This window comes from Paralichthys olivaceus, chromosome 23 (assembly GCF_024713975.1).
Source record: "Paralichthys olivaceus isolate ysfri-2021 chromosome 23, ASM2471397v2, whole genome shotgun sequence".
Taxonomy (NCBI): domain Eukaryota; kingdom Metazoa; phylum Chordata; class Actinopteri; order Pleuronectiformes; family Paralichthyidae; genus Paralichthys; species Paralichthys olivaceus.
The window spans coordinates 15,264,312-15,289,859 of record NC_091115.1 but is presented as its reverse complement, the minus strand read 5'-3'; the positions used below and the strand labels follow the sequence as shown (position 1 = coordinate 15,289,859).

The window sequence follows — 25,548 nt, the reverse complement described above, 5'->3', positions numbered from 1 at the left end:
GTGGGGCACTGAATCCTGCAGCTGCCCAAACTCAAGAGGCCAAATTTTAGAATTCTAAATCCTTCCATCGAGACCCCATTTAAAATGTTCAGATAAAGTCCTGACGTGTGTTTTGCTTGACAGATAATGCTGTCTCTACCGTTGCGCCATTTTCTAATCGCTGGACAATCAAATCAATCGAAACTTTATTTCTGTTTCACTTTTAAAACAAAGATTAACAAGTTCAGACGCCTATGCACTCATACATTGTAAAAGATTTTTAAGTGGTAAAATGTTATAAAATAATGTTAATAAAACAAGAAAGAAAGAGATAATAAGAAGAAAAAGATTATAAAAGAATATTAAAAAGAATAACCATAACCAAATTGTACAAATTATAAAACACTACATGGAAGGCCAGCTGAAAAGATAGGTATTTAGTTTACGTTTAAAAATATCTACAGTTTCAGCTCCTCTCAGATCCTCTGGAGAGCAGTTCCATCGTCCAGGAGCGTAATGATCACCACATGTAAATAAAGAGAGCCCTCTCCCTGTGTGGGATCAGGTTCAGTTCTATTTGTTTTTATTTGCTTATATGGGACAAAAGGCTGCTGTAGTCTGGAGAGCAGCTTCAGTGTCTGACTATACATCCTCCACAAACAGGAGGAAGAAACCCATGGGTGCTCATTTTAGTCCTGATAAGGCGACTGCAAGGAAGTGTTATTGTTTTCATCTTCAACGAACCATTCGCTGAGCACATGTACAGTGACTCTAATAATAATTGAAACTTTGTTGATCCCTCAATGGGAAATTCTTTTTACACTCATTTTTCTTTTTTATACATGCAGTTTAACCCACAATCCCACACACACACACAAAGGGCACAAAGACATGCAAATTTGGAGAGAGATGGTAGAGTGATGAAGTAATACTGAAGAAATACAGATAATAATGTATAAAAAATAATGAAAAATAATGAAAATCTCTAAAGTGAATCATTAAACTCTGCTCTTCCTGATCATGGGGTCTAAAGGTCAGTGTAGACATAGATTTTTATTTTTCTGCATGCTCATGGAGGAGGTGGAGTAAATACCCTCAGTCCCGTCTTGTCCACACTGGACCAAACCTGGTTGATGCTATTCTACCTAGTAACTGCGATGGAAATTAATAATTGGTTGGTGGAGTGTGGTGGGCAGTCTCAACCAGGGCATATTGCATTACTCAGCCAGTCGGTTTCGCCTCATTCTAGCTTTTTCCTTGCGAAGTGGCGCTTCTTCTCCGGGCATCAGCAAAACAAAGACCTGATCAAGCATGAAGATCGTTCTGTGCCTGGCAGCTCTGACTGCCTTGTACTGCTGCGTGAACGCAAATTACAGTAAGTACCAGTTTGAATCTGTAACTTCTGTAACTTCCACTTTGTCAATTTACTGGAGAATCCCAGAAACCCTATCTGGAGTCAAACAGCCTTTGTGATGGTAAACTACATAACAGATAAATCTATGTATTATCATATTATATGTTACTATTATTATCATATAATATGTTACTTTTATTATCATATTATGTCATATTTACCAGGTAGTTTGTGTTTGACAGTAAATGTTTGAAAACAAGACAGACAATAATAATGTGGGCATCTGTAAAAAGATGCTCAGTCACTCGGAGGTGAATGTAAGAGTTGATTTTTGTGGTAAAATAAGACAGAAAAACCTTTTAAACCATGTTTTTTAGAGGGTGGGATTCCCATTTTCAATTTGCATTTACTTTCGATTTACAGTAAAATCTTAAACAGCGCCCTCAAGTGGCACACACATAGGAAAGCAGGGGGCGTATTTCTTAAGTTTAGATCCTTGTTTCACCACATCAAATCAAACCGGATGGAGGACACAACAACAGCCTGCTCTCCCTTTGGTCGGAGATACAAGACTTACAAGACTGAGAAATAGCTTTTTCCTGTGCAATTCAGCAATCTGTCTAGTGTTCAGCCATGTACTATTACTCCATATTTATTTATCTAATTATAAATAAATGTTTTATTCTACTTTATATTATCATAATCATTTATCGCCCAACCCTCTCTGGAAATGTTTCCCGCCTGTATAACCGGTCTGACCATAAACATGGAGGGTGGGACTTCATTCTTCCGAAAGATATTTCCTCATTTGAAGCGTGATGGTGGAGAAATAAAATAGGATGTTTTGTGGTAGTTGACCTTAATATCCTTCTCGTTGCCTTCAGTTTCACCCAAGGTACAGGTGTACAGCAGGATGAAGGGACAGTTTGGAGAGGGCAACACTCTGATCTGCAATGTTAAGGACTTCCACCCTCCTGACATCACCGTTGAGCTACTGAAGGACGGAGAGATACTCCCTCGTGTCATGCAGACAGACCTGGCCTTCAAACCGAGCTGGCAATTCCATCTGACTTATTTCGTGCCCTTCACTCCCGCTGCTGACCATAAGTACAGCTGCAGGGTGACTCACGGCTCCACCGTTAAAAACTATGCCTGGGGTGAGTTAGGGTCGGCCGACCTGTGTGTGGAACAGTCTCGTTACCAATCAGCATGTGATACAGCCAAAATGCAGCATTTGGAAGAGATAAATGATTACAATAACTGTAAGAGAGCCCACATTTACCGGGGCTAAAATGTGTTTGAAAAAATAATGTAAGAAAATGCGTCTTCATGCATGTTAAGTAGATCTTCATGGAAGATATGGCCTAATGCAGATAAAATATAAGAAAGAAAGAAAATACATATGCAAGATAGAGAGATAGTTGTCTTCATGCAGGTAAAGCATAAAGAATGTAAGAAAGAAATAAAATATGTCAAGGAATAGCAGAATCCTCAGTGATAAATAGTTATAGATGTGTCCAGTAATTGGCATCAATAATCTAAATGTGAAAATAAAATCCAATGTGATGTATGACTGTTGTAAATAATAATAATGTAAGTGTTGGCTATGGGATGGTTATAAACCTTTATATATATATTTTTTTTTTATTGTTTTACAGAGCCAAACATGTAATGCCCAGCTTGGTCAGTTGAGGCTTCTCCACCAGCAGGAACGTCACACTTAATCGCCGCAGCAGGATTGCTGGATGTATCCGTCTCCTTCCCGACGCCGTGCTGTGATGTTTCTCCTCGCGGAGGAGCCCTTTCGAGGTGATTCAGCTCCAGCTACAGTGACGATTATTCTTCATAACTTCAGTCAAAAGGATCATAGACAAGCTTTTCTTGCTTTTCATTTTTTCACCAAACCAAACTACAATATCACATTAAAGGGGAACTATTGGGGTTAAGTGAGAATTTTACTATAGAAGAATGAACAGGGCTGTAGGTCTTTTATTCCTTTGTAATTTACCAACTTGTTTTCCATCTTTTGATCATGACACTTGCCTGTATATATTTTGAGGGTGTAAGGAGATGTTTTGCTATTGAGCCTATTGGCTAACATATAAATTTGTTGGTGACTTGAGCTGTTTTCCTTCCTAAAATAAATTAATAAAGACAGATCTTAAATTTGATTTTTTTAAAGTAAACTGCTCAGAAAAATTATAGATTCATGGGTTCTTTCTGGGACCGATAGTATGTAAGTGTTCTCCTTTGTCAAATAAAACATTTGTTTAATCTTACGAAATAAAAAATTCCTGAAAATGTATCTCTGTCTTCACTTTTTAGATACAAACCTCTATAATGTATACTTTTATTAGACAAATATATGTCATTATGTAAAATTACATGTGCATGTCATGTCTTCACTGGGCAGTCTAATACTGATTGCAAAGTTGTTTCATGTATTTATAATTCATATGAATAATTGATGAAGGCTACTATTCTAGTGCATTTGGAATTGCTCTTTGAGTTAAACATTATCAATTTAAAAAAAAAAACATACCAGGTGATGGCAACAACATTGTTAGATATATTTGACATTTTCCATTGGGAGAGAACTTAATGAATAATATGACTAATAAAAGGATGTTGATTTTGTTATTACATCTATCTGGTGTTACTTTTCTTTCCTAAGGACAACGGTTCGTGCAGTATCTGTGTTTGTGTGTGTCACGACTAATATGACACCTAACAACACAGCCACGAAAACAATGGACTGTCCGGCCTTGACTACACAGGGAGCTCAAGTAAACATGGAGACAACTTCAATGGTTACACATTTTCTGATAAAAAAATGCAATCACACATTTTTAAGGATGACTTTCACTTCCATTTGCTTCCCTTCGCTCTTCAAATACAAATATCAGCAATATCCTCCTAATTACTGATTAAAATGTAACCTTTATGTAAATATTGTACTTTTGTAGTTCCAACACTGACACAATAGAACATCACACCACTTTTAGATTGTGTCATTATTATTGGTCTGAATTTGAGTAAAAACAAGATAAAGACAACTTTTTTCTTTAAAATTATTCCAAGTATACAAAGATACTTTTCAAAGCAAATGTGACATTAGGCAGTAAAAGACATTAGACAAACATTATTTCACAAATACAAAACGGAAGGGGTGGCGGGGGAGAAGGTGAAATGGAATAAATTAAAAGAGTGAGAAAACAGAAATTCACAACATTCTTCTTCTCCATTAATTTCAGTGGAAGGAGCTAATGCCAGCTTTTTCAGAATCTGATCTTGTGCAAAATTCATTTCCTCAAGGATCATAACTACATGAATTGCTAAATATACCTCATACATTCTAACAACCAATCCATGCCATGTTCCCATGCCAACACAGAGAAGCTGTTAAATCAAGGAAATAACAGAAATAAATATAAATAAGTAACAACAACAGACAAGCCGATGAAAGTGCGCAACAGACAGCAACATGTCGGATCGACTTCTACCTAGTTACAAGGTACGCGTGTTTTTTCTATTGGTGGATCACTGGGAGCGTGATCGTGGAGTTCAAAGTGGGCGGGGTCACAGCAACGGATATCGGCGATTGGTTGCGCGCTGCCGCCCCTAGTTTCCTGCTTTGCGTCTTATCTCCGCCTCCACATACAGGGAAACATTTTACTTTCGTTTTGATTTCGGGGAAACGTATTAACATCTGAAGTATCCGAATAAAGATACATCACCGTGTCTTGTGCCGGAGAAACCATGGGGCTGTTAATCTGTTCGCTTCTGTTGGGTCTGCTGTGCTGTTCCATGGCCAAGGACAGTAAGTACCTCGACTTCAAGCCTTCGTGTTAACGGAACAATGTACGATCACGTAGGGTAAAATGGCAGAAAGGTCTGGGACACTTTCCAACTCCTGTCAACCATCGTGTCATGATATGAAGACAACTCCTGGAGGAAAGTTAAATATGAAGTGTTAACATCGTGTCTCAGATGAGAAAGCCTGTTTATGATTAAGTTTCAGTGTGTAAACTTTAAGTGAAGGGGATCTACTGGTAAAACTTGAATATGAAATAATCCCAGCGATGTTTTCATGAGTGTGTTTCATCTGAAGTGTATGGATTGTTTTCTTTACCTTACATTTAAATTCCTTATATTTACTACGCGATATTAGGAAAACTTGCGATAAAGTTGTATAATATCGCGATGAAGATATGAATTGCGATCTGTTGTTTTTATACCCGGGCACACTTTGGTGTGTGTGTGTGAGAGAGAGATAGGGACCGAATAGATCGTGGGAGTGGCTACTGAATGCACTTCTCTGAAGGAAGACTTGAACCACAGTAGACTTTAGTCAGCAGGAGGTGGGGGAAGATGTGACGGAGGCCAAAAAATGTTTCGGTTTTGTTAAAGCTTCAGTTCAGAGAGACCTGTAGAGAATTTCTTCAAATGTTATATACATGTCCAGTTAGACTCAATAATGACCTGATCAGAGTTTTGGTAATTAAAGATCAGAGGTCAAGGTTACTGCATGCTCACAAAAACATTTCTTTAGTTTTTTTGAAAGTAACAGCTACGAATTTCTTCAAATTCACAAATGTTCACTTGGAAGAACTGATTCGATTTTGGTGTTTTCCTCTGCTGCATATCTACGTTTGCATTTGATTTCCAAGTTTATAAACTACAATAATGTTCTTTTGTTTTGGTTAGTTCCCCTCCTGTGTAGATAACATCTTGCTTTAGCAATCAAACAGTTGAAACCACTGCACACAAATATTTTTTCGAATTAATCTGAGTGGTACAGCCACAAATTTAAATTACAAAAGGTGGAATGTGGATATTCTGGATTCAGGTCCGGTTGATTACGTTGGCAAGGCTATCTCCTTTCTTTTTTTTTTTTACACTGCACATGTCTGTAATCAGCACAAACATCTGGCTTGAATTCAACCAATTGACTTGACAGAAACAAAAGTGAAGAAAACAAGAAGTAAACAAACATCTCTTTGTGACGAAGAGGTAAAGAGAGTTTGTGGTGTTGTAAAGAAAATCCCATGATTTCCACAGGGGAGTTGATAGGTCACTTCCTGTGTCTGTTTACTGCACCTGGCCTGGCATGTCCGTTGTGCATGTGTGAAAGGCAGACTCTTGGTAAACTCTGTAGCCAGTTCTCCAGATTTTATCCACAGGTTATGTCTGAAAACTGCTTATGAGCCAAATCTACATACGTTTGTTTTTTTTTACCATTTCTTCTGGCTGTTTTCCTAAAGTGAGTGATGGCTTTTCCTTTTTCGGTAGCTCCTCCCAAGGTTGAGGTGTACACCCGTGAGCCAGAAGAGTTTGGGAAACCAAACTCCTTTATCTGTCACGTGTCTGGCTTCTACCCGCCGCAGATCAACATTACGCTGCTAAAGGATGGAAAGGAGATTCCAAATACCCAACAGACAGACCTGGCTTTCGAGGCGAATTGGTACTACTACCTTACCAAACATGTGTCCTTCACCCCAAAGGAGGATGATGAGTTCATTTGCAGAGTGACACACATGGGGAAGTCCAAGGATCACTTTTTAAGTATGTCTTTCTCTGTCTGTCGAATGTCTTTTTTAATATTGACATCACGGCCATCATTAAAGGGATAGTTCACCAAAAAAAATGAAAATTCACTCTATATCCACTCACTTACATGCCAATAGAGAGTGGGTGAAGTGCTCACGTCCACACAACACTTCTGTTGTCTCAGAGGTAAACAGCATTTCAGTCGAATCCAATACAATTGAAGTCAATGGTGACCTCTTCTTCAGATGTATTAAAACAACAGAAAAAAAAACGAACCAACCCTTCAAGTACTGCATTGAAAAATCTAAACTTTACAGAGTGTAATGGTTATATACTATATTACATGCATTCCATCACAGGACACAACCCCATGACTTTACGTAACCTGGCACCAAGCAGTAGGCAGCCCCTTGCAGAATTTCAAAATCTATCTTTTGTATTGTTTCTCTTTTTACTTCTATTCTTATTTTTATTTTATATAATTGTAATTTTAAACTCTCTTTATCACTTGTATTTTTTTCTCTTCTTTTATTATTCTATTACTTTTTGTCAGTTAATTTTCACTTCAGTATATTAGAGTTATAATACTTTATAGTTATAGGAAGTGCATAACAGAGTTTGTTGGATCAGGTGTGCCAACAGTCTGTGGACCAAGTTCGAACATGTCGCTTCTTTTATTTCACCAAATCGGACCGAGACACAGACATTCCTGGGGATAGGGGTCGCTTATCTCATGGTAGCAACATATAATCATCAAAGAATCAATTCCTCCGTAGCAGTTACTCTGCAAAGTGAAAGCAAAACATTGGTTTTGCTGCTTTAATTCTTTAAGCAAGTTTAGACCGGGCAGGGCAATAGTAGGTCTTAAAGAAGTCTGAATTAAATTAAACTTGTTGAAACCTGCAGAAACCCTGAATTTAGACCCTGATCCCTGCAATGGAAACATATGGAGTTCCTGCAAATGTTCCTGTGATGGAAATGCAGCTGATAATGTTGTATTGTTATTTCTTTTGAACACTCCACATTTACAGCCGCCTAACTGCCCATTGTGCTTGTGTCTTCCTCTCTACAGTGATTGGTCTGTAACCTCTGTTGGCCACCATGTTCCAGTCTGGAGGAGGTGAAGAAGATTGGACTCTAAATTCTGCTCTTTTGTCTGTCATTGCAAAGGCAAAAGTGTATTCAGCGAATCAGTGACATGCTCTTGATCCAACCTTAAATTGATGATGTTTACACAGACACCAATAATCTGACTATTTGGCTTATTATGGTATTTACATGAATACTTCATTCATATTCCTGTTTACATGTTACACAGCATTGCCTGATGATGCAAAATGTTATGCAAACTCCATAAGAAAGTTATAATTCAATTTAGATGTATACATGTCTGTGCGATTGAGATTGGAACACTCCATGTTTCTTAAATCATCAATATTCCAACATTAGCCCAGTTCAAACAATTTTCAGATTATCGTAAACTGAATAAAGTCTTACTTGGAATAAGCAATAATCATATGGCCTTATGGGGACATGTATACGTCTTAATGACTATATAACATCCTTTTTTTGCAGCATTTGCAACATCGACATTCAGCAGTTACAGAATGCCGGACGTCATAATAAGACAATGCTCTCTAACATGTAAACAGGGATATGAACAGAACATTCTATTAGTATCTCATGTAAACATCATAATCAAAATAATGTCCTATTCAAAATAAGGTAACTAGTCAGATTGTTGCTGTCCATGTAAACATAGTCAGTGTGTTTGTTTGTACCTAGATGAATCCCAGGCCTGTTTAAACTGATATGTATAAGCATTGTTAATCTAGGGCAGCTTGATTAAGGTTAAGGGTCTTGGTGGATGTATCTATTCTACATGATTTCCAACTGCTTTTATTTTTAAGATTAAACACTGAATCTGGCAATTATGAAATCTCTTTCCAATGCAATCTCAAAGAGAAAAAAAAGACATATTCCATAAAATTAAAATACAAAGCTGACATCAATGGGACATGATTATTTAGTGTCTGAAATGTTGTCACGTGGTTGAGATAACCTGCTTTTCCATTTTTGCAGTAGCTACTGTAATGCAATTTTTAATCTTTGACTCAACACCATCATGTATTGAAAGCTAAAGCACTATCATTTTATCACTGTTGTTTCAATGTTCTCACTCAAAAATGAATTAATGATATGGGCTGTTTGGGACACATTTATGAAATAAAGCATTTCTTCACTGTGCAATGTTTTAGAGATTGTAAAGATTGTTTTAGATGAAAAATAAAACCTCAACTTCAAATAAACACGATATGAAATTGTTTTTTATTTAAAGTTAAAGTTGAAAACTGCATTTATTCTTTTGTCTTCCAGCCACATGTGGTAAAAGTTAGTTTATGGTTTAATGAGCTCAAGGTGCATAATAACCCTCAAACTTTGTCCTGACAACAAAACATAATAATTCACAGAAGTGTTGTCATAAAGCACACAGGGTGGACGGACAGACAAACAGAAAGATCAGTAGAGTGCCAGTAATTCAGTGTCTTTGTTTGTTGTGATAGTGTGAGTCTACTTTATGACTCACAGACCTGTGATGTGGGCGAATGGAGACTGCACCCTACATTTGGAGTGTTCTCATAATCGAATCTTTGTGGTACATATTCAAATTGCCCAAAGCTAGGTGACGGGAGGTTGCCTATTTATATAATTATTATTTGATAATTATTTTTTTATTTTATTAAAATCGAATGCATCGCTTGTCCCCATTGTACCAACTTCGGCACTGCTCTTTCCATGACCACCAAGATTACACACGACTACTGTGAAGCCGATAAGATAACAGTTCATGAGATTATTGCTCATATATTTCTATTTTCACTTACATTTTTTTAGACTTAGCTGTTAAATAGGTTGTTTTGATTGGTTTACTCCATTAAATGTTGAGGTTCTGGGATCTTGAAACAGGCTGGCACAAGAATTTAATTATTTCTTCCCTTGTTAATAAATATGCTTGCACCGTAACACCTGGAATAGACGGGCACGCCACTTCGGAGGAGGGTGGGAGTTTCCGTGTTTGAGTAACCTCAGCGGGGCTGTGGGTGTTCGAGACCGAGCTAGTGTCTGTGTGAGAATCGGCGGACGTGGACATGGACCCCGACACTTTGCTCTACGATGTCCCCCCGGCTGTGCTGGAGAGCTTCCACAGGATCATGGACGGCGGAGGGGACACGCTCGGGTGGCGAGGACTGGGTGAGGGGAGCATCTTTTACACACCAGTCGACCGCAGCCACACATTCAGATCGCTCCACACGATATAGATTTCCTTCAATTCAACTTTATGACAATACAACAATTATGGTCGGTAGTCTTTAAGTTAATTAATGTCCACTGTAAAATAAAAGAAATCCTTAACAAGCCTAAAACCCGTTAACTGTGGACGTTTCATTGAAACTCAGGTGATTAATCAGATGAGGAGGATTTGGTTAAATTATAATCTATCAATACATTTGGTTTGATTTTTTATGTTTCATTTTATTACAAAATTACTTTGGTGGTTAGAAAGCAACTTAAAGGATAGTTCACCCCAAAATGAAAATGGACTCATCATCTACTCACCGCTATGACGGTGGAAGGGTGGGTGAAGTGTTTGAGTCCACAAAACACGTTTGGAGTTTCAGGGGTAAGCAACGTTGCAGCAAAATCCAATTAAAGTAACTATAGTGATCTCTTCTTCAGACGTAATAAAACAACAGAAAGACGTAACAGGCCTTCATACATTCAAGTTTGTCTAGACAGGGCCACATTTATGTCATGCATTTAGTTCGCATGTGGATCACAGAGGACATTTAGACTAAAAACAGGATGTAAATGACGCTGTTACGAGTGGAATTTGATTATCTGGGTTTACGTACACTTGGATGACACCACAGGAGCAATATGGAGGCATTTTCTGTTTTTTTTATGTCACTGGTTCCTTTATTTGTACTGATATACAATATTCATAAATTACAGTTTGTCGCATCCTCTGCCCTTAACCCTCAACAAGAGGAAAAAGTACCAGAAAAACCCTATTAACAGGTATTAACATGTGAGGGATCCCTCTTCCAGGACGGACTGAAGTGCAATAGGTGTTGCGTGCAGCAGAGCACATCAAAATAACAATATTGATGAGAAAATGATGAGAAAAGACAGGTGAATTCATGTTTTAAGTATTTATGGAAAAGAAAAAGTCTGGCAAAGATGAAGGGAGCAGTACAATTTTAATGATAGAGGTGGTTAGTAATACTAGTGTATGGGAGGAAGCTAATTTTGTATCCAAGCAATCTAGTCGCAACCATAATCCACTGTCAGCTGCCACCATGATCCATGATCACAATCCACCACCAAAGGATAAGTGTGGGTAAAAGGAAATGAGTTTCTCCTCTGAGCTTAATATGGCATCTTCTCTATGTCCGTCTTTATTCCTGCACCCCAGCTGTCCGAATCCTCCCCAGCTACTTAGAACTTCGCATGCTGGAGCGCTTGGAGGTGGCAGGTAGGAGTCCCAGCAGGGAGCTGCTGTGGTCCTGGGCCCAGCAGAATACAAGGGTGCGGGACCTGCAGAAGGTGCTGCAGGACATGGGCCACCTCAGGGCCCTGCAGCTCTTCGAGGGTCCAGCTGAAGGTCAGTTACAAACAAAGTTGTATGGCTCCATGATTCACTACATCTACAACCTCTGCTATTCTAGATTCTGACTGAGCACAGTGCGGCTGAATGGGTATCAAGCCTTCCTGGTATTGTGGATGTAAAGCCAATTTGCATATCACAGCTCAGTAGTTATTTTTTCATATTGACAGTTATCGGATAACACGTGTTATAGATACCAATATATCTGCAATGGGCCAAATTGCCGGTTGAAATAGCCTGACTGATACATTGATCAGCCTCTACCAGTAAGACTAAAAGGTTGGTTTTGTGTTTCATGTGGCTGATTTAGTTAACATGCAGATTCTTTCCCCATTGTCACCTATTGCTTGGTTGAAGAAGAGCTACAATTCAGTCATTGTTTGGTTGAAAGTGAATTATAGCAAATATTCATTAAATAGTCATGATAGTGGATAAAGTAACCACACCGGATGCTCTTTATCAGTCCATCAGAAATGTATCTGGAATTAAGAAACCCTCTGATTCATATTTTCTCTTATTGTTGTGCCCCAAAATAAGAAAAGCTTAAAAAAAAACTCTAAGTGACACCATCAATCTTATTTGGTGTCATCTTGCAATAAATTCCACTAAATAAAAACCAATGATTACAGAAAAACTATGACATCTGTGTGTTCTTATGACTTATCAGGTAGCTCATGTGAAGCCTATCTCAGCATATCGCCATAAAGAAGCACAAGTGTTGGGCAAAAACTAAAGATAGAGATCTCAAGATTTGACATGCAGTAGTTTATCCTGAGGGGAAGGACAGTCCCCATCACAAACGTGGATGTTTGAGGGAAATGTGTGATTACAAACCTCTTTGGAGGCTAAAAGAGTAAGAGGGAAGTTTAAAGTAGACACAGGAAGTTAGAAGCCCCTCCTCAGTTCCTCTTTTGCAGTGAATGTCTAATGTCAACAGAACTTTTATTCAGTTGTAGGGCATTCTCTCAGTTTCAGAATCACCTTTGCCTCCCAGCCATCAACAAGCAGAGTCCAAAGGGCAGACGTCAGCAGCTGAAGTGAAGGTAAAAGTGTTGTACTGTTATATGTGCTGATCTGTGTTACCTGTGAGGAAATGACCATCCTGTTTGTTTTCTCTCTGACAATTAATCACTCCAGTCAGAGGTGAGCCCCTCGAGTCAACCTTCAAATCTCAGTAAGTGATAACAGAAGTGAACTGGCAGAATTTCCTTTCACGATGATTCAGGCTGCTGTTGCGTTTTGACATACCGCATATGCGTGTGTGAGGCAGTGTGACACACAATCCTGATCTGTCTCTGTATTCCAGTGTGGTCGGCAGCAGGAAACAAGCCACTGGTACTCACTTTGCAAGACGTCATAGAAGGAACCCGGGGTTTTCATCCTGAAACGAGAATCGCGGGAGGCAGATTTGCTAACGTCTACAGAGCACGGATTGGAAATAATACATTAGCAGTGAAGCTTTTCAAGCAGGTGACTATTGATTCTACTACTCAAAAAAAAACCCCACTAATACTCACTCAAATCTGGCTTTTGTCTGGGAATGAATACAGTCAGCATCCACTCCTGCGTCAAATGACTCTTGTAAACAGTTTTTATCGGCTCTGGCTCCGATAGCTGTGATGGAATCATGACACCCTGGGTGAACGCTCTAACTTGGCAAGATAGTGAGGTGAGAGAGCATCTCAGTTTTCATTGCATTCAAGAAATTGTACATGAAAAAATACAAAGGCAATCTCCTCTACTGTCAATGGGAAAGTATTCAATCGCCTTTTTTTAAATAATTTTACCCCCAAAAAACCTACATATACCTGTTAACTTTGATGTTGAAGAGGTATAAGAGGAAGAGAGGGGCATTTTGGGAGAAACAAGTATTTGATGTTAAACCTTCTCAAGAAGACTCTCACTTCCAGTCACATCAAGCATTCAAATGAAAATCCTTGTCTTGTTTACATGGGTTAAAAAAAAACACAAACACAAAAATAGAAAGAAGAGATGAGAAGACGGCAGCTTGATTTCCATGAACCTTTGGGGAAGGATGGAACATGGTCCAAGGAAGAATCCATCACATCTTGGTGTGGGTACGGGATAAAGGGGCAGATCCAGGAGCTTTTTTAAAAACCTTTTTTTACACTGCAATATAAGACATTTTCACCCATGTTCATTGATTTCTCGGAGAATAATTCATGGATTTTGATGTGAAAACTCAAACATGTTTAGGGGGCTGATATTTACTAGTTTGTGTACTTTGGTGCAGATCAAAATAAGAATCGAAATGTGGTTTGATAAAGGGGACTGCTGGGCCTTGGCGGAGGTATGGTTTCTATAGTTACGTTTGTTTTTGCTTTTCCACCAGTGTCTTCTATAATGGACGTATATACCTGAGGACATAAGTTGATGTCTCCCTCCTGTGTTTACTAGTTACAAGCTGGTTGAAACAGTCTCATGTGATTATTATTCCCTCCCACTTCGCTGTTTCATGCTTTTGCATCTAGGTTCACTGTGGTCACAATGTGTCCCCCAACCACCTCTAAGGTGGTTTGACCTATCAGCTCACAATCTGTCCTCAATGCGTCTTAGCTGCACTTGCGTGGTTAAGCTCTCTCTGAGTATCATCTGATCACCCAAACACATTTTGGTGAAAATGGGGAATCTGTGTGTCCAGTGCATGAAGAAGACACATGCTGCATGGAATAGTGGCAGTTGGGCGATCCCCTCCAATCTGTTTTGTGCTATTTGGGCCATAGTAACCAAAAAAGGCCTACATTTGTTATACTGCACTGGTTGGCACAGACGTACAACAGTGTTTCTATTTCACATCTTCAATCTTAATCTCAATCTTTCCTCAATATTCTCATGAAGGAACTTCTTCATTACTGCCACAATTTACTGAGAGAATATTTCCCGATGTGGCAAGAGTTTAATCAATTTTCTTTTCTTCCTGTGCTGACGTCTAAGCTCTTTGCTAATACAGTAAACAGAAGCGTGTTTATTTTGTAGACTTTATATTTGTACTCTACTGTACCATAGGCCTCTGAGTATTTTTTGGTTGTTAAGTCTCACTGATTCTTAATTTGCCGTTGTCCAGATAAACGGTGTGTCCTGGAGGAAGCTGTGGGACGCCTTCAAAAAAGAAATGGAGGTTCATCACATGTATGTTCCAACTCACTCTCAAAGTACCTGTCTTTGTTTTGTCTGGTAGTGTGTGTCCGATATGTTCTGCGCTGATGTGTTCCAGGTATCAACATCCGAACATAGTGGAGCTGCTGGACTGTTTCTCCGATGAGGACCACTACTGTCTGGTCTACCCGTACCTCCACAACGGATCACTTTATCACAGACTGCACCGACAGGTACGTGTGTGACCCACCTGCTGCAGTCGTTCATCCTGTTTCTGTTTCTGACACCGAGCCAGAGCGCAATGGTTGCAAGGTAACACTCTTCTTAGAAATCAGGAAGTGTAACAGGAAATTCTGCGGCTTGTGTTGCAGAACTCAACAGAATCTTTTATGAGGAAAACGGCAAGGCAAGATAAAATGATTTATTTGTGTGACACATTTCAAAAACGAGACAATACAAAAAGATAAAATTAGACATAAAAGAGTGACATTAACAGTGCAGTGATTTAATAAAGGGCCGTGGGAACGTTTTCAGCGTTGATTTAACATTTGCAGAGGACCTGCAGTTCTCTGGGAGCTTGTTGCACAAATGTGTAAAAACCAAACTGAGCGCTGCTTCTCCATGTTTAGTTTTGACTCTGGGGACAGAAAGAAGACCTGCTCCAGACGACCTGAAGGGTCTGGATGATTCATAAACCTTTATAAACCAACAGCAGGATTTTGAAGTCAATTCTTCGACAGAACGGGAGCCAGTATAATCAGGACTGTGATGTGATGCACTTTCTGGGTCTTAGTGAGGACTCGATCAGCAGCTTTTTGAATCAGCTGCAGCTTTCTGATTAGGTTTTCAGGGAGACCTGTAAACATTCCATTACAATAGTCAAGTCGGGTGAAGATAAATGCATGGACACGTTTTTCTAAAACGAGACATGACACCTCCAAACCTTGATAAGTCCTCAAGGTGGTGATAAAATAACTTTGTAATTGTGTTGATTTGTCGGTTTCTTGACAACACCAAGACTTTGTGGTTTTTAACTTTACTGATTCAAGATGAGCGCTGACTTGCTCTTCACTTTTTACAAAAAACAATTTCTTCAACTGTATCTTGGTTTAGAAAATTGTGATTTATCCCATCATTGATTTGTTCAATGCACTTAGTCAATGCTTGTATGGGGTTGTAGTCTCCTTGTGGTATGGCTATGTAAATTTGTGTGTATTCTGCACAATTGTGGTAACATATTTTGTTGTTTTCTATTATCTGAGCGAGTGAAAGCACGTAGACGTTGAACAGAGGAGGCTCTAAAATGGATCCTTGACGAATTATGGTGTTATCTCTATGAGCTTAACAGTGGATATGAGGAGTTGATTTGAGTGGTTGTTATTTAAATCAGTGGTGTCCATTGTGCTCCTGCCTGATCTCTATGTTGTAAAATGCTGTGCCATCATGTGTCATGTCCACTCTGGTCTGGGTCCAACTAACTTTGGCTATATTAGCTATTTGAAACCATATATTAGTGTTAAATCTAAAGTGGTATGTGTTGTGTGGGAAAATCTGCGGATCAATGGTCAACTCATCAATGAAGAAAGCGTTCAGGAGCCCTTTGACGTCTCCTGAAATATTTTTTGAAGCTTGGCCAAGGAGAAAATCAGAATTCATCCATACAACATCTGTGCATGATCCTCTCTCATATTCTAAAGTCTGCTTTCCTGCAGTCACACTTTAAACCCCAACAGCTGATTTCTTCTATGGGTTTGCTTGTTCCTAAACAATCAAATGTATTTTCTAGTTATGGAATCAGTATTGCCTGCTTACGCGGTCTCATATCTGTGATGTCTAGGTAGTGAAGGCTTTGACCTTCGCCAAGTTCTCACACTTCCCAGACAGCCTGTTGCACTATGCCCCAGAGAGGACCAGAGACCGTGTCTATGAAAATCCCATAACAGTATGTTGTCACTGTGCAGGATGGAAAGCCCCCACTGTTTTGGGAGGAGCGTCTCACTATCATCAAGGGAATTGCAAAGGCTTTGCATCACCTCCATTTGGCCCAGCCCTGCCCAGTGATCTGTGGCAACATCTCCAGGTACAAGCTAACAAACACTGCACCCTGCAGAATACAGTGTGCACATTTCCAGGTTTACCCTCCTGCCCCAGTCCTGGACAGCTCTAAATACTCACAAGAAGAAAGTAGTGGACAAAAGTTTTTCCCCCAAGGCTTGTTTTGTGTTGTTTTATGTGATTTGTTTCCATATGGTTATGTTGTTACATGCACATTAGGTTTGTTCATAATGTTTGTGTTATATACATGCATAATGTTTGCATAAAGTTTATATATGCACATTTCATTTAAGTTTTTATTTAAACCTGCATTACAGGAAGTTTTCATTGTCAAACAAAGCTTCTCTTGTTAAAGCTTTCCTTCTTCAATGTTAAAGTTCTACTTTTGATATGATGTTGGTGCTATATTATTATTTTTATTGATGATAAATATACTATTTAAATATACCCAATACACATAAAATATGAACTTCAATCGTTTTTGGAAATTATTTTATGCATTTTTAATTAATCAAAATTAACCTGTTAATCCTAACACCCATCTGTGAGGTTCAGAGTTTGATTCCACATCTGTTTGGCGTCTCCTCACAGTGAGAACATACTCTTAGATGACGCCCTGCAGCCCAAGCTGTCTGACTTCGGGTTGGCCCGTCTACGTCCTTATAAAGCCAGTCAGCAGTGCACCATCACTCTCGAGACGGATTACCACAGCAACCTGGGATACCTCCCTGAGGAGTACATCCGCGACGGCAAGCTCTCCTTCAGCCTGGACGTTTACAGCTTCGGAATGGTGACTGTAACAGGATCACATGAGCCTCCATCGTTCTGTGTCTCAGCAGAAAATTAGAACAATGACAGAACACAAACAAATATTTTCTCACTTTTCGCTCTGTTTTGGGTCTCCAACAACTCAACAGGGAAATATCATCCTCTTTACTTAATGTTTCTGTAATCATACGCACTGTGGGATTTATCAAAACGTTCTTATTGTGTTTATTTTTCAGTACAGTCAAACGTTGTTTTACATCCGTCTCATCTTTAGCGAATAAAATCTTATTTTGCAGAAATAATTAAGTACATCAACTATAGCTATAATGTATTGGAGTAGATGAAGCACAATAAGTAGACAGAAATAATTAAGTACATCTACTCAAGTAGTAGATGTAGTAGTAGTAGACTTTACTTCCCACATCTAAAAATAGAATTATGAAGAATGTTCTGTAGAAGCATGATTCCTTCATTCCATTAATGCCTGTTTGCTCGCAGGTCATTATGGAAACAGTGACAGGAAGGAAGGTCATAGACGATCCTCCCAAACGAACACTGCTGGTGAGTCCACACTGAACTGCTGGAAAGTTTCTATGAAGCCCTTATGCATATGCTACATGTCTTACAACAGTCCTGAGGGTTTACACACAGATTCACCAGAAACAGACCTTTACCAACTATTGCCAGCCTTGTGATAAATCCTGCCTCAAAGAACTGCCTCATTGTTTTCAGTTTTGTCAGATGTGGGCTGATTCAGGCCGGTGGAAGGTGTACCTGCACACATTATTGAGACTGGAACAGCGCTCAGTGGAGCAAATCCCTCTGCCGAGGCCCAACAGCCCCTTAAATGAATTCACCAAAGTTCTCACACAGATATCAGTTCCCTAAACGTGCCTCTTTTTTTAGCAAGATCCTGTTCAGTAGTATTTGCCTAATCTTGCTTACACAAATAAACGCACCACAAACGGACAGGGGAGAAACCATATCCACGTCACAGATATTCTGATTAATGGTCTACATTTATATTCTCAAACTACAAACATGTTAACGACTGATCCAGCAGCATTAAAATGCATTCTGGGATTCATACATTATCATGGTTCATATTTGGAGCTTTATAGAATGAATATAAGTGTAAGCACCTTGTGAGGGACTTTTTAACCACATCTCTCATTCCCTTGCTGTCTCTCTGCGTGTCCCTCTTTTCTTTCAGAGAGACTTGATAGTCACAGAGGTGGAGGACAGTGGTGGTGGTGTGGACTCTTGTCTGCAGTTTTTGGACAAGACGGCCGGTTGTTGGCCGACAGCAATGGTCGTCAGCCTCCTGGGTCTGGCCTTGGACTGCACTGCAAACCGCCCCCGCCACAGACCAAGCATGGAGAACGTGAGCACTGTTGTAGTTCATTCTTTTGACCAGTATCTGTAACTGAAGGGTGTTAACCCAAAGTTTATATAGCACCAATCACACATTATCTCAAAGCACGTTAAAATAGTAACAAGGAGACCTTGAATAATCTGCTATGTCATTTGTATTCATGAAAGAAAAAAATAGGTTCTTTTTACCCAGTCTTAGTTTACAGATGTGTCCAATGACAATGTGTGTGTGTCTGTGTTGGCACGAGAGAGCATGCAAGAGAGCGAGCGGTAGAGAGAGAGGAGTCAGGAGGGTCTCAATGAATCTGGTGCAGCTGCTGTGAAGAGAGATTTTACCAATTTAAGAGTCAATCAGTTTTCAAAAAACTATTCAAAAAACGTTATTTGTTCCCGGAGGATAATTCTAAGGCACACAGAGCATGTCAAGAGAACAACTAAAAACTCGAAGAAAAATAACAATGGCCTCAATATCCACAGACAGTTAAAAATCAGTACAGTATACGAAAAATCCATATACTATATATAGTATATGACTGTAAAAGGGAGTTAGCCAGTGCTGATATTGTGCGGTGACCACAAACAAATCAAATAGGAACACTCATTCTGAAACTGTAGCGAGTTAGAGGAAGTCAGTTGAGGAGTCGGTCTTTCATATGCACCTAAGGCATTCGAATTTGCAGCAAAAGTGTGTGTCGCCGCCCAGAAAAACTCCAAATGTGCTCTGAGTAATTGGACTTTTTGAGGACGCATAATGGTGCGTTCAGACGTGAACTTATACCAGGTCTGAACGGGATCATAGAAAAACCCAGCAGTCATAATAAGCTCTGTCTGACCGGTTGTTATAATAAAAATAATGATAGTCATAAATTCTATAATTCTCAATTGTCTTCAGATACTTCTGGCACTGAGCCAACTGCTCCCTCCGCCCAGATGCCCGCTGGCCGACCAACCCCGCAGCCTGCATGACGGAGCCGCTGTTGATGCCCCACAGAGCGCCTCATCCTCCATACCCGTGGAGCACGATGAGCAGCACAGCCCCCTTGCCTCTCCGGTGCTCACAGGGCCCTGTGAGTACAGCCAGTCAGAGGTGACATATCTGAGTGACATTATGGGTGCCCATGGCGAGGCAGCCCCCGACCTGTACAACAGCATGCCCGTGGAGTGCAGCTGCTCGGCCGAGGCAGCTGGTCAGGTCTGTGAGGACTGCAGGGCCAACAGGATCACCCACGACCTCGCAGAGGGACCTCGGTGTAAGTCTGTTTTTAAGATACCCAGCTCCTCAAGCACAATGGGAAAAACTCGAGAATGCATATGATCACAGTTGTTCTTCTAAAATGTAAAGAAATCCCAAAATATGTCTTGATCCCCAGACATTTCAGAGAATGTGAATTGCAGCCGTAGAACTTGGCCTTAGTCTTAAGATTAAACTGTCTTTAAATCAGACTGGCTGATCTTGCTAAGGGGGACACCCTCACATAAATGCATACATCTGTTTATTACATGCGGGATATGCTGTGTGTTTGCCTATTCAAATAAATCAATTTGTGTGTTTGCTTGTGTGTTTTGGGCAGATCCCAGTGTGGTGGAAAACGAAGCCAAGGGCAGGCTGATGAATAAACTGAGTCTGTACAACCAAGGGCTGATTCACACAGAGGAACTGTTCTCTGAGGCTGGGCTGCAGTAGAGGGCAGAATTCCTGTTACGGTCCCGACAACGTTTCTGTGCACTGATCGGAGTGTGTGTGTGTGTGTGTTTCTGTCTGTTAGCTCCTGTAGCCTCCCTGTAAGCTTTTGTATATAGCTCATACATGGTAATACCATGTTTCTCAGGTAATCTGCTTATAAGTGCACAGCTCTAAGTTTATTAGTTCACACCTGGCATTAGAGTGTGTCTCCACATGGGTCTCCTGTGACTGGACCTCTCCACTGTATATGCAAATACATAAGTACATTATTATTGAAGTGTATTTATATGAATATAAAAGGCATTCTTGCCTATATTTGATCATGACAGTATAAAGGTGACATGAAATTGGCTGAGAGAGTAAAGGAAATGACATGTTTCCGATTGCAAAGACCAAATAATGTTATTGTTTTTGGCCGGGTGAGGGCAGCAATCCACCACCTGTGCCTCCTCTGCAGGAGAAAATGAAACAGTGCAGAAACAGTACTCAGTGGAGTGTAGTGGAGTGTGTACCTCAAAACAATCCTTCTGTCTTGTTCTTATGATAGTTAAGTTTATTATTATTACTGTTACAACTGGCATTTTTAGAATGATTGCCACTACTGTTATCAGCATTATTATTTTTCCGTTATTCAACAGGTTACTACCACTATAACTTATTTTCTGAATCAAGAGTGGCTCTGTAAAGATTTTTTTTTCAATGAGAACGTCTCTGTTTGTACCTTTTCCTTAACTGACCCTGATGCATTAAACCAAATTTGTCTGTTTTATAAAGACGACTGATGTGATGAATCCAAGTTTAAGAACACAGTGTGATATGATTGTTTTATTTTAAAACCAAGGCCATATAGGCTATGAGCTTAAAGGACTTTTGGCCGCATATTGTGGTTCATTGACATGCACACACTATTTAACAAATGTAAACATGTTACAAGTAAGAATTTATATGGAACAAAAAAACACATTCATATTCTATATCCAGAGCCTTTTCTATCACACACCATTCATAGATTGACAGCAGAGACGTTAGGGGCAATTCTGGGCTCATTATCTCGACCAAGAACACTCAGCTGCCCCTTAGGTTCTTAGGTTCAGGGCTAATATTGTATACTTTAAAAACCATATCGGAGACAAACATTTCCTCTGGGCCAGATCCACAGAAGGGGCTTGGGCCAGTGTCCTTTGGCACAATGGGCCAATACCTGTGCAAACCCGGTATCTTTAATCTGGCTGTACTGGATATAATCAAACTAGCAAAGTAATAGCTGTCTAGAAGAAGTGGTGTGGATAGACCCTAACCCTCATTTCAAAGGCTCCAACAAATGCAGCAGACAAATGTGTCCCTCCATCGGACGAAGGCTCCCAGGATTCATTGCACTTCAGTGACAAACCATTTTTTTGGTACCAGCAAGCGACAAGACACCTGATGCATGTATAATGCTTTAACTCAACTGAACAGCTAACAGTACACATTCAAAAAACATGAGGGTTAGGGGGGTTTCTTATGAGGGGCCGTCGGGGACATTATATAAAGGTGGGACGAGCTGGTAACACCAACCACTGAAACCTGAAATCACTGAAAACTGAAATCTGTCTCATTTCAGTTTTGGTTTTATTTGCAGTCTATCTGGCCCATGAAGGAGACGGCCTTTGTGGGCCGGGTAGACCGCACCCTCCGAAGGATGCAGCCCCTGAATTGAGACACAGCTTTCGTCAGAGGGGAATGGCCGCCATTTGAATGTGGTCTATGGAATAGATTGGGTGTTTATAGTTAGACGCCTGAGAAACAAGATGGCCACTGGAAAGTTGAGTGGCAGTTTATTTTCACAATCATGTACAAACTAAGAGGGCAAATTCCTCAATTTGAATTTGTTTTGTTATAACCAGATCAATTCTGTGTCTGATACTTAAGAATATACAAGTTGGAGCCCGTTTTACTGTGTGGGTGGAAAAGACACATAATGAATCATAGTTCCACAGAGTGAGCGTGCAGTGGTGCCTTCTCCTGGATGAGGCTGACAAACTCGTGTTTCTCCAGGCAGCCTCGACATTCCTCCCCCCATGAGGCTAAAATGTTCCTCAGCTCCAAAACTCTCAGCTTCTTCAGCCCATCACTGCTCAGATCCTTCAGCTGAGACTCTGCGCACAAAACACAAAATACACCAGAATGGGACTCAGGAGAGCGTAATAGCGTATCCCTCTGTCAAAGCCCAACAGTATGAAACCACATTTAAATTCACTATATCCACAAATAGTACACACTCATAAATATCAGTCTCCTACACATGCATGAATATTTTCATCAAGATCCGTATTCTCTGAGAAAAAAAGAAAAATGTTGTAAAACGTTCTAGATCTGCCCCCTGATCCGAATCCACACTAACATTTACTGGATTCTTCCTTGACCCATACCACATCCTTTCATCCAGTGTGATGGTAATCAGTCCAGTAGTTTTTGCGTAATGTTGCTTACATTCAAACAAACAGGCCTCATCTCACATCCACATCCGCACCCAAGCACCCAAATGGACAGTTAGCCTCTGTCGGGCATCTGAAACACACATTTTACCGTATCTGAGCTGACAGATCTGTGTGTCTCTGCTGCTCATGCGTTGACAGATCTTCTCGACGGGGACGTGAGAGGCCAGAGGTCGGGACACTGATGATGTGACACGTGTTGCTGCATCACTACTCGCTCCGAGGTAGTAACACTAAGGACGGCACGAGAAACACACGTCTGATCGTCTCAGTATTTTGGGAATTAAGTTCATATTTGTCAAATCTGCAGTTCAGAACATAGACAATCGTTCATGAAGGATATGAAAAGTAAGTGTGGGGAGATTAAAACAAATGAGAAGACCCTATCTCTACTGCACTGCACTTTTTAGAACACAGCGATTTCTGTATTAGTAGAAACTTCAGCCTCCGTCCAGTCCACATGTCCTAGTTTCCTTGGGAAGACACTGAACCATAAGTTGCCCCTGATGGCTGTGAGTGTAAGTAATAAAGAAGAGTTACATATAAATGAATGGGTGGATGTGATTGGAAACATAAAACTGAAAATATTCTCTATAAATACCATCTGACTACATTTGCAGCCCCAGTTAATGTTGAGAGTTTATTAAAAAAGAAAATATTGAAAACTATGAACCATGTGAGGATTAAAGATTTGAAATGATTCTTCATATGAATAAGATGTATCTTAGTTGCCTGCCATACCATCTATTAAGTCTATGTTGTCATGGTTACACTACATCCTCACCAGCCTCGCCTCCTTCCCCTGGGCGACGGAGCAGGCCCGGAGCAGCTCCTCCTCCACCAGGGCTGGGATGAGTTCCGTGTGGGCTGAGTTCAAGCTTACATACAGTCTGTGGAGGAAGCTCACACACACTGAACACCAGTGCACTGTTAGTGAACGGGACTTACTCATTCATCACGTTTGTCAGGGTGTCAGATACGCGTATCGGTGTTACAGTGCACGGCAAAGTCTGCATGTCAAGTTTCAGCAGATTTTACTGTAGAAAAGTTGTCATTCATCAAGTTTGTCGTTTGTCAGTGTGTGAGACACGTGTATCAGTGGTACAGTGTACGGCAAAGTGAGTTTGTGTTTCTTCTGTGTGTATATTGCATGTACATGTGACTAAAAGACAAAAGTCACTGTGGGCCCACCCTCACTCAAGTATAAATCATATAAAGAAGAATAAAACACCACTGTTATATGTTTCCAGTAACAAGTTATATTAAAAGCTTCATTTAGCACACTGTGGCCCACAAGAACAATAAACTAACTCCTCTTTTAATGTATTTTGGTTTATTTTCAGAACTGGAAAACCTCCTGTAAGCTGTCTGTGATTTTAGATTAATTTCCACAGTCTGACAATAGATGTTTAGCTCGATTCCTTCTTAAATCGCAGTAAAAATCACTTGTTGAATCCCAGTTTGGGCAGCACATGCAGGGCTTGGTGCAGAGAGCTGACACGCAGGGCTGATTCTGACTCTCCACAGAGGAACCATGTGACTCCAGTGCTTGTTATTGATCATTATTATTGGTAATCGCCTGTACAGAAGTTGCGCTCACACCATGCTGCTGTCTAACCTTCACAGTCGGCTGCGGCAGAGACAGTAGACCCTCTGAAAAGCAGGAGAACGGCCAGAGGCAGCACCGACATGGTGGCGTTAGTTATTATTAGCCCCGGGTGTCTCAGTGTGTGTGGGGGGGGGGGGGGGGGGGGGACCCCGGGAGCTGCGTCACCGCATACGTCACCACTTGGCTTTCATACATGCTTTTACGTTCGGAATGAAACTTTCTCCCGTTTCTCATGTGGTCATGTGATCATGGTCGTTTGTAGAAATGTGGTGACGACAGACGCAGCGTGAAATGCGCGTCTATTCCAGGTGTTACGATAAAGATAGCTTTGATAGTTTGATAAAATAAGTAAAGATGATTTAGTTAGATAGATACTTTGTTGATCCCGAAGGAAATTCAAGCATCCAGTGGCAGTAACATACATTGAACATTAATTAGACTTATGCATTAGAGTTAACTTATAACACAGTAACCATACGTAGAAATTGTCCTGAGATGAATGTAAGTTTAAATGTGTACAGAGAAATTAAGGAAATTGAATTAAATTATATTGAACAATTCAACTTTTACAGAGAAATTACACATTTGCATAGTATTGCAATATATACACAGGAATTAAAAATGTGCAGGAATGTTAAATATTTGTAGAAAATGTGCATAGAAAATAAATATAGAACTGTGTTAAGTTAACCCGTGCTAAACGTCCATACAAAAACTATATAAAAACTAGAAGGTAACTATAGAAATACAAATGTTTTATACAACTATAAATTATATTAAAAATAGAAAGTGACCGTAGACGATTAAGAGAAATGGGGATAAAGGACTGTGTGCAATTAAATTCAAGAAAGATCAAGAAAGAAAAAAGAAAGAAAGAAAGAAAGATAGAAAGAAAGAAGGGGCTCTTGAATA

The 25,548-nt window shown here is 40.0% G+C and overlaps 4 protein-coding genes across 5 annotated transcripts; 3 read left to right on the top strand and 1 right to left on the bottom strand.

Annotated features, from left to right (window-relative positions):
• Positions 1-589: 589 nt before the first annotated feature.
• LOC109637535 (beta-2-microglobulin-like) lies at positions 590-3,638 on the top strand. The gene is made up of 3 exons (XM_020099971.2): positions 590-1,354; positions 2,218-2,490; positions 2,992-3,638. Exons 1-3 carry the CDS (start codon positions 1,291-1,293, stop codon positions 3,003-3,005), a joined length of 351 nt encoding a protein of 116 aa, XP_019955530.1. The 5' UTR covers positions 590-1,290; the 3' UTR covers positions 3,006-3,638.
• Positions 3,639-4,791: 1,153 nt separating this feature from the next.
• Positions 4,792-9,192, top strand: LOC109637565 (beta-2-microglobulin-like). Its single transcript, XM_020100021.2, has 3 exons — positions 4,792-5,153; positions 6,626-6,898; positions 7,956-9,192. Exons 1-3 carry the CDS (start codon positions 5,093-5,095, stop codon positions 7,967-7,969), a joined length of 348 nt encoding a protein of 115 aa, XP_019955580.2. The 5' UTR covers positions 4,792-5,092; the 3' UTR covers positions 7,970-9,192.
• A 748-nt stretch (positions 9,193-9,940) lies between these two features.
• Positions 9,941-21,323, top strand: irak3 (interleukin-1 receptor-associated kinase 3). Of its 2 annotated transcripts, XM_020099811.2 has the most exons (13): positions 9,941-10,135; positions 11,361-11,549; positions 12,522-12,595; positions 12,690-12,726; positions 12,859-13,022; positions 14,638-14,702; positions 14,788-14,902; positions 16,631-16,749; positions 17,316-17,514; positions 17,991-18,053; positions 18,706-18,876; positions 19,759-20,116; positions 20,438-21,323. In XM_020099811.2, exons 1-13 carry the CDS (start codon positions 10,033-10,035, stop codon positions 20,548-20,550), a joined length of 1,770 nt encoding a protein of 589 aa, XP_019955370.2. In that variant the 5' UTR covers positions 9,941-10,032; the 3' UTR covers positions 20,551-21,323. The 2 variants fall into 2 exon arrangements, with proteins under 2 accessions (XP_019955370.2, XP_069375646.1); XM_069519545.1 differs by lacking the exons at positions 12,690-12,726; positions 12,859-13,022 and having other exon boundaries at positions 9,949-10,135.
• A 24-nt stretch (positions 21,324-21,347) lies between these two features.
• On the bottom strand, positions 21,348-24,805 carry cdnf (cerebral dopamine neurotrophic factor). The gene is made up of 4 exons (XM_020099812.2): positions 24,646-24,805; positions 23,812-23,939; positions 23,119-23,260; positions 21,348-22,688 (listed from the first exon to the last, which is right to left on the bottom strand). The coding sequence occupies exons 1-4, from the start codon at positions 24,716-24,718 to the stop codon at positions 22,516-22,518; spliced, it is 516 nt and encodes a 171-aa protein (XP_019955371.1). The 5' UTR covers positions 24,719-24,805; the 3' UTR covers positions 21,348-22,515.
• Between the last annotated feature and the right edge of the window lie 743 nt (positions 24,806-25,548).

Excerpts from the sequence above, each read along its gene's own strand:
- LOC109637535 (XM_020099971.2), top strand. The coding sequence starts at position 1,291 with ATGAAGATCGTTCTGTGCCTGGCAGCTCTGACTGCCTTGTACTGCTGC. Across the intron at positions 1,355-2,217 it reads CTGCGTGAACGCAAATTACA|TTTCACCCAAGGTACAGGTG; the intron begins GTAAGTACCAGT and ends CGTTGCCTTCAG.
- LOC109637565 (XM_020100021.2), top strand. The coding sequence starts at position 5,093 with ATGGGGCTGTTAATCTGTTCGCTTCTGTTGGGTCTGCTGTGCTGTTCC. Across the intron at positions 5,154-6,625 it reads CTGTTCCATGGCCAAGGACA|CTCCTCCCAAGGTTGAGGTG; the intron begins GTAAGTACCTCG and ends CTTTTTCGGTAG.
- irak3 (XM_020099811.2), top strand. The coding sequence starts at position 10,033 with ATGGACCCCGACACTTTGCTCTACGATGTCCCCCCGGCTGTGCTGGAG. Across the intron at positions 13,023-14,637 it reads CAGTGAAGCTTTTCAAGCAG|ATAAACGGTGTGTCCTGGAG; the intron begins GTGACTATTGAT and ends GCCGTTGTCCAG. Across the intron at positions 16,750-17,315 it reads ATCTGTGGCAACATCTCCAG|TGAGAACATACTCTTAGATG; the intron begins GTACAAGCTAAC and ends GTCTCCTCACAG.
- cdnf (XM_020099812.2), bottom strand. The coding sequence starts at position 24,718 with ATGTCGGTGCTGCCTCTGGCCGTTCTCCTGCTTTTCAGAGGGTCTACT. Across the intron at positions 23,940-24,645 it reads TGCCGCAGCCGACTGTGAAG|TGTGTGTGAGCTTCCTCCAC; the intron begins GTTAGACAGCAG and ends ACTGGTGTTCAG. Across the intron at positions 23,261-23,811 it reads AGGGGAAGGAGGCGAGGCTG|TGTTACTACCTCGGAGCGAG; the intron begins GTGAGGATGTAG and ends TGCCGTCCTTAG.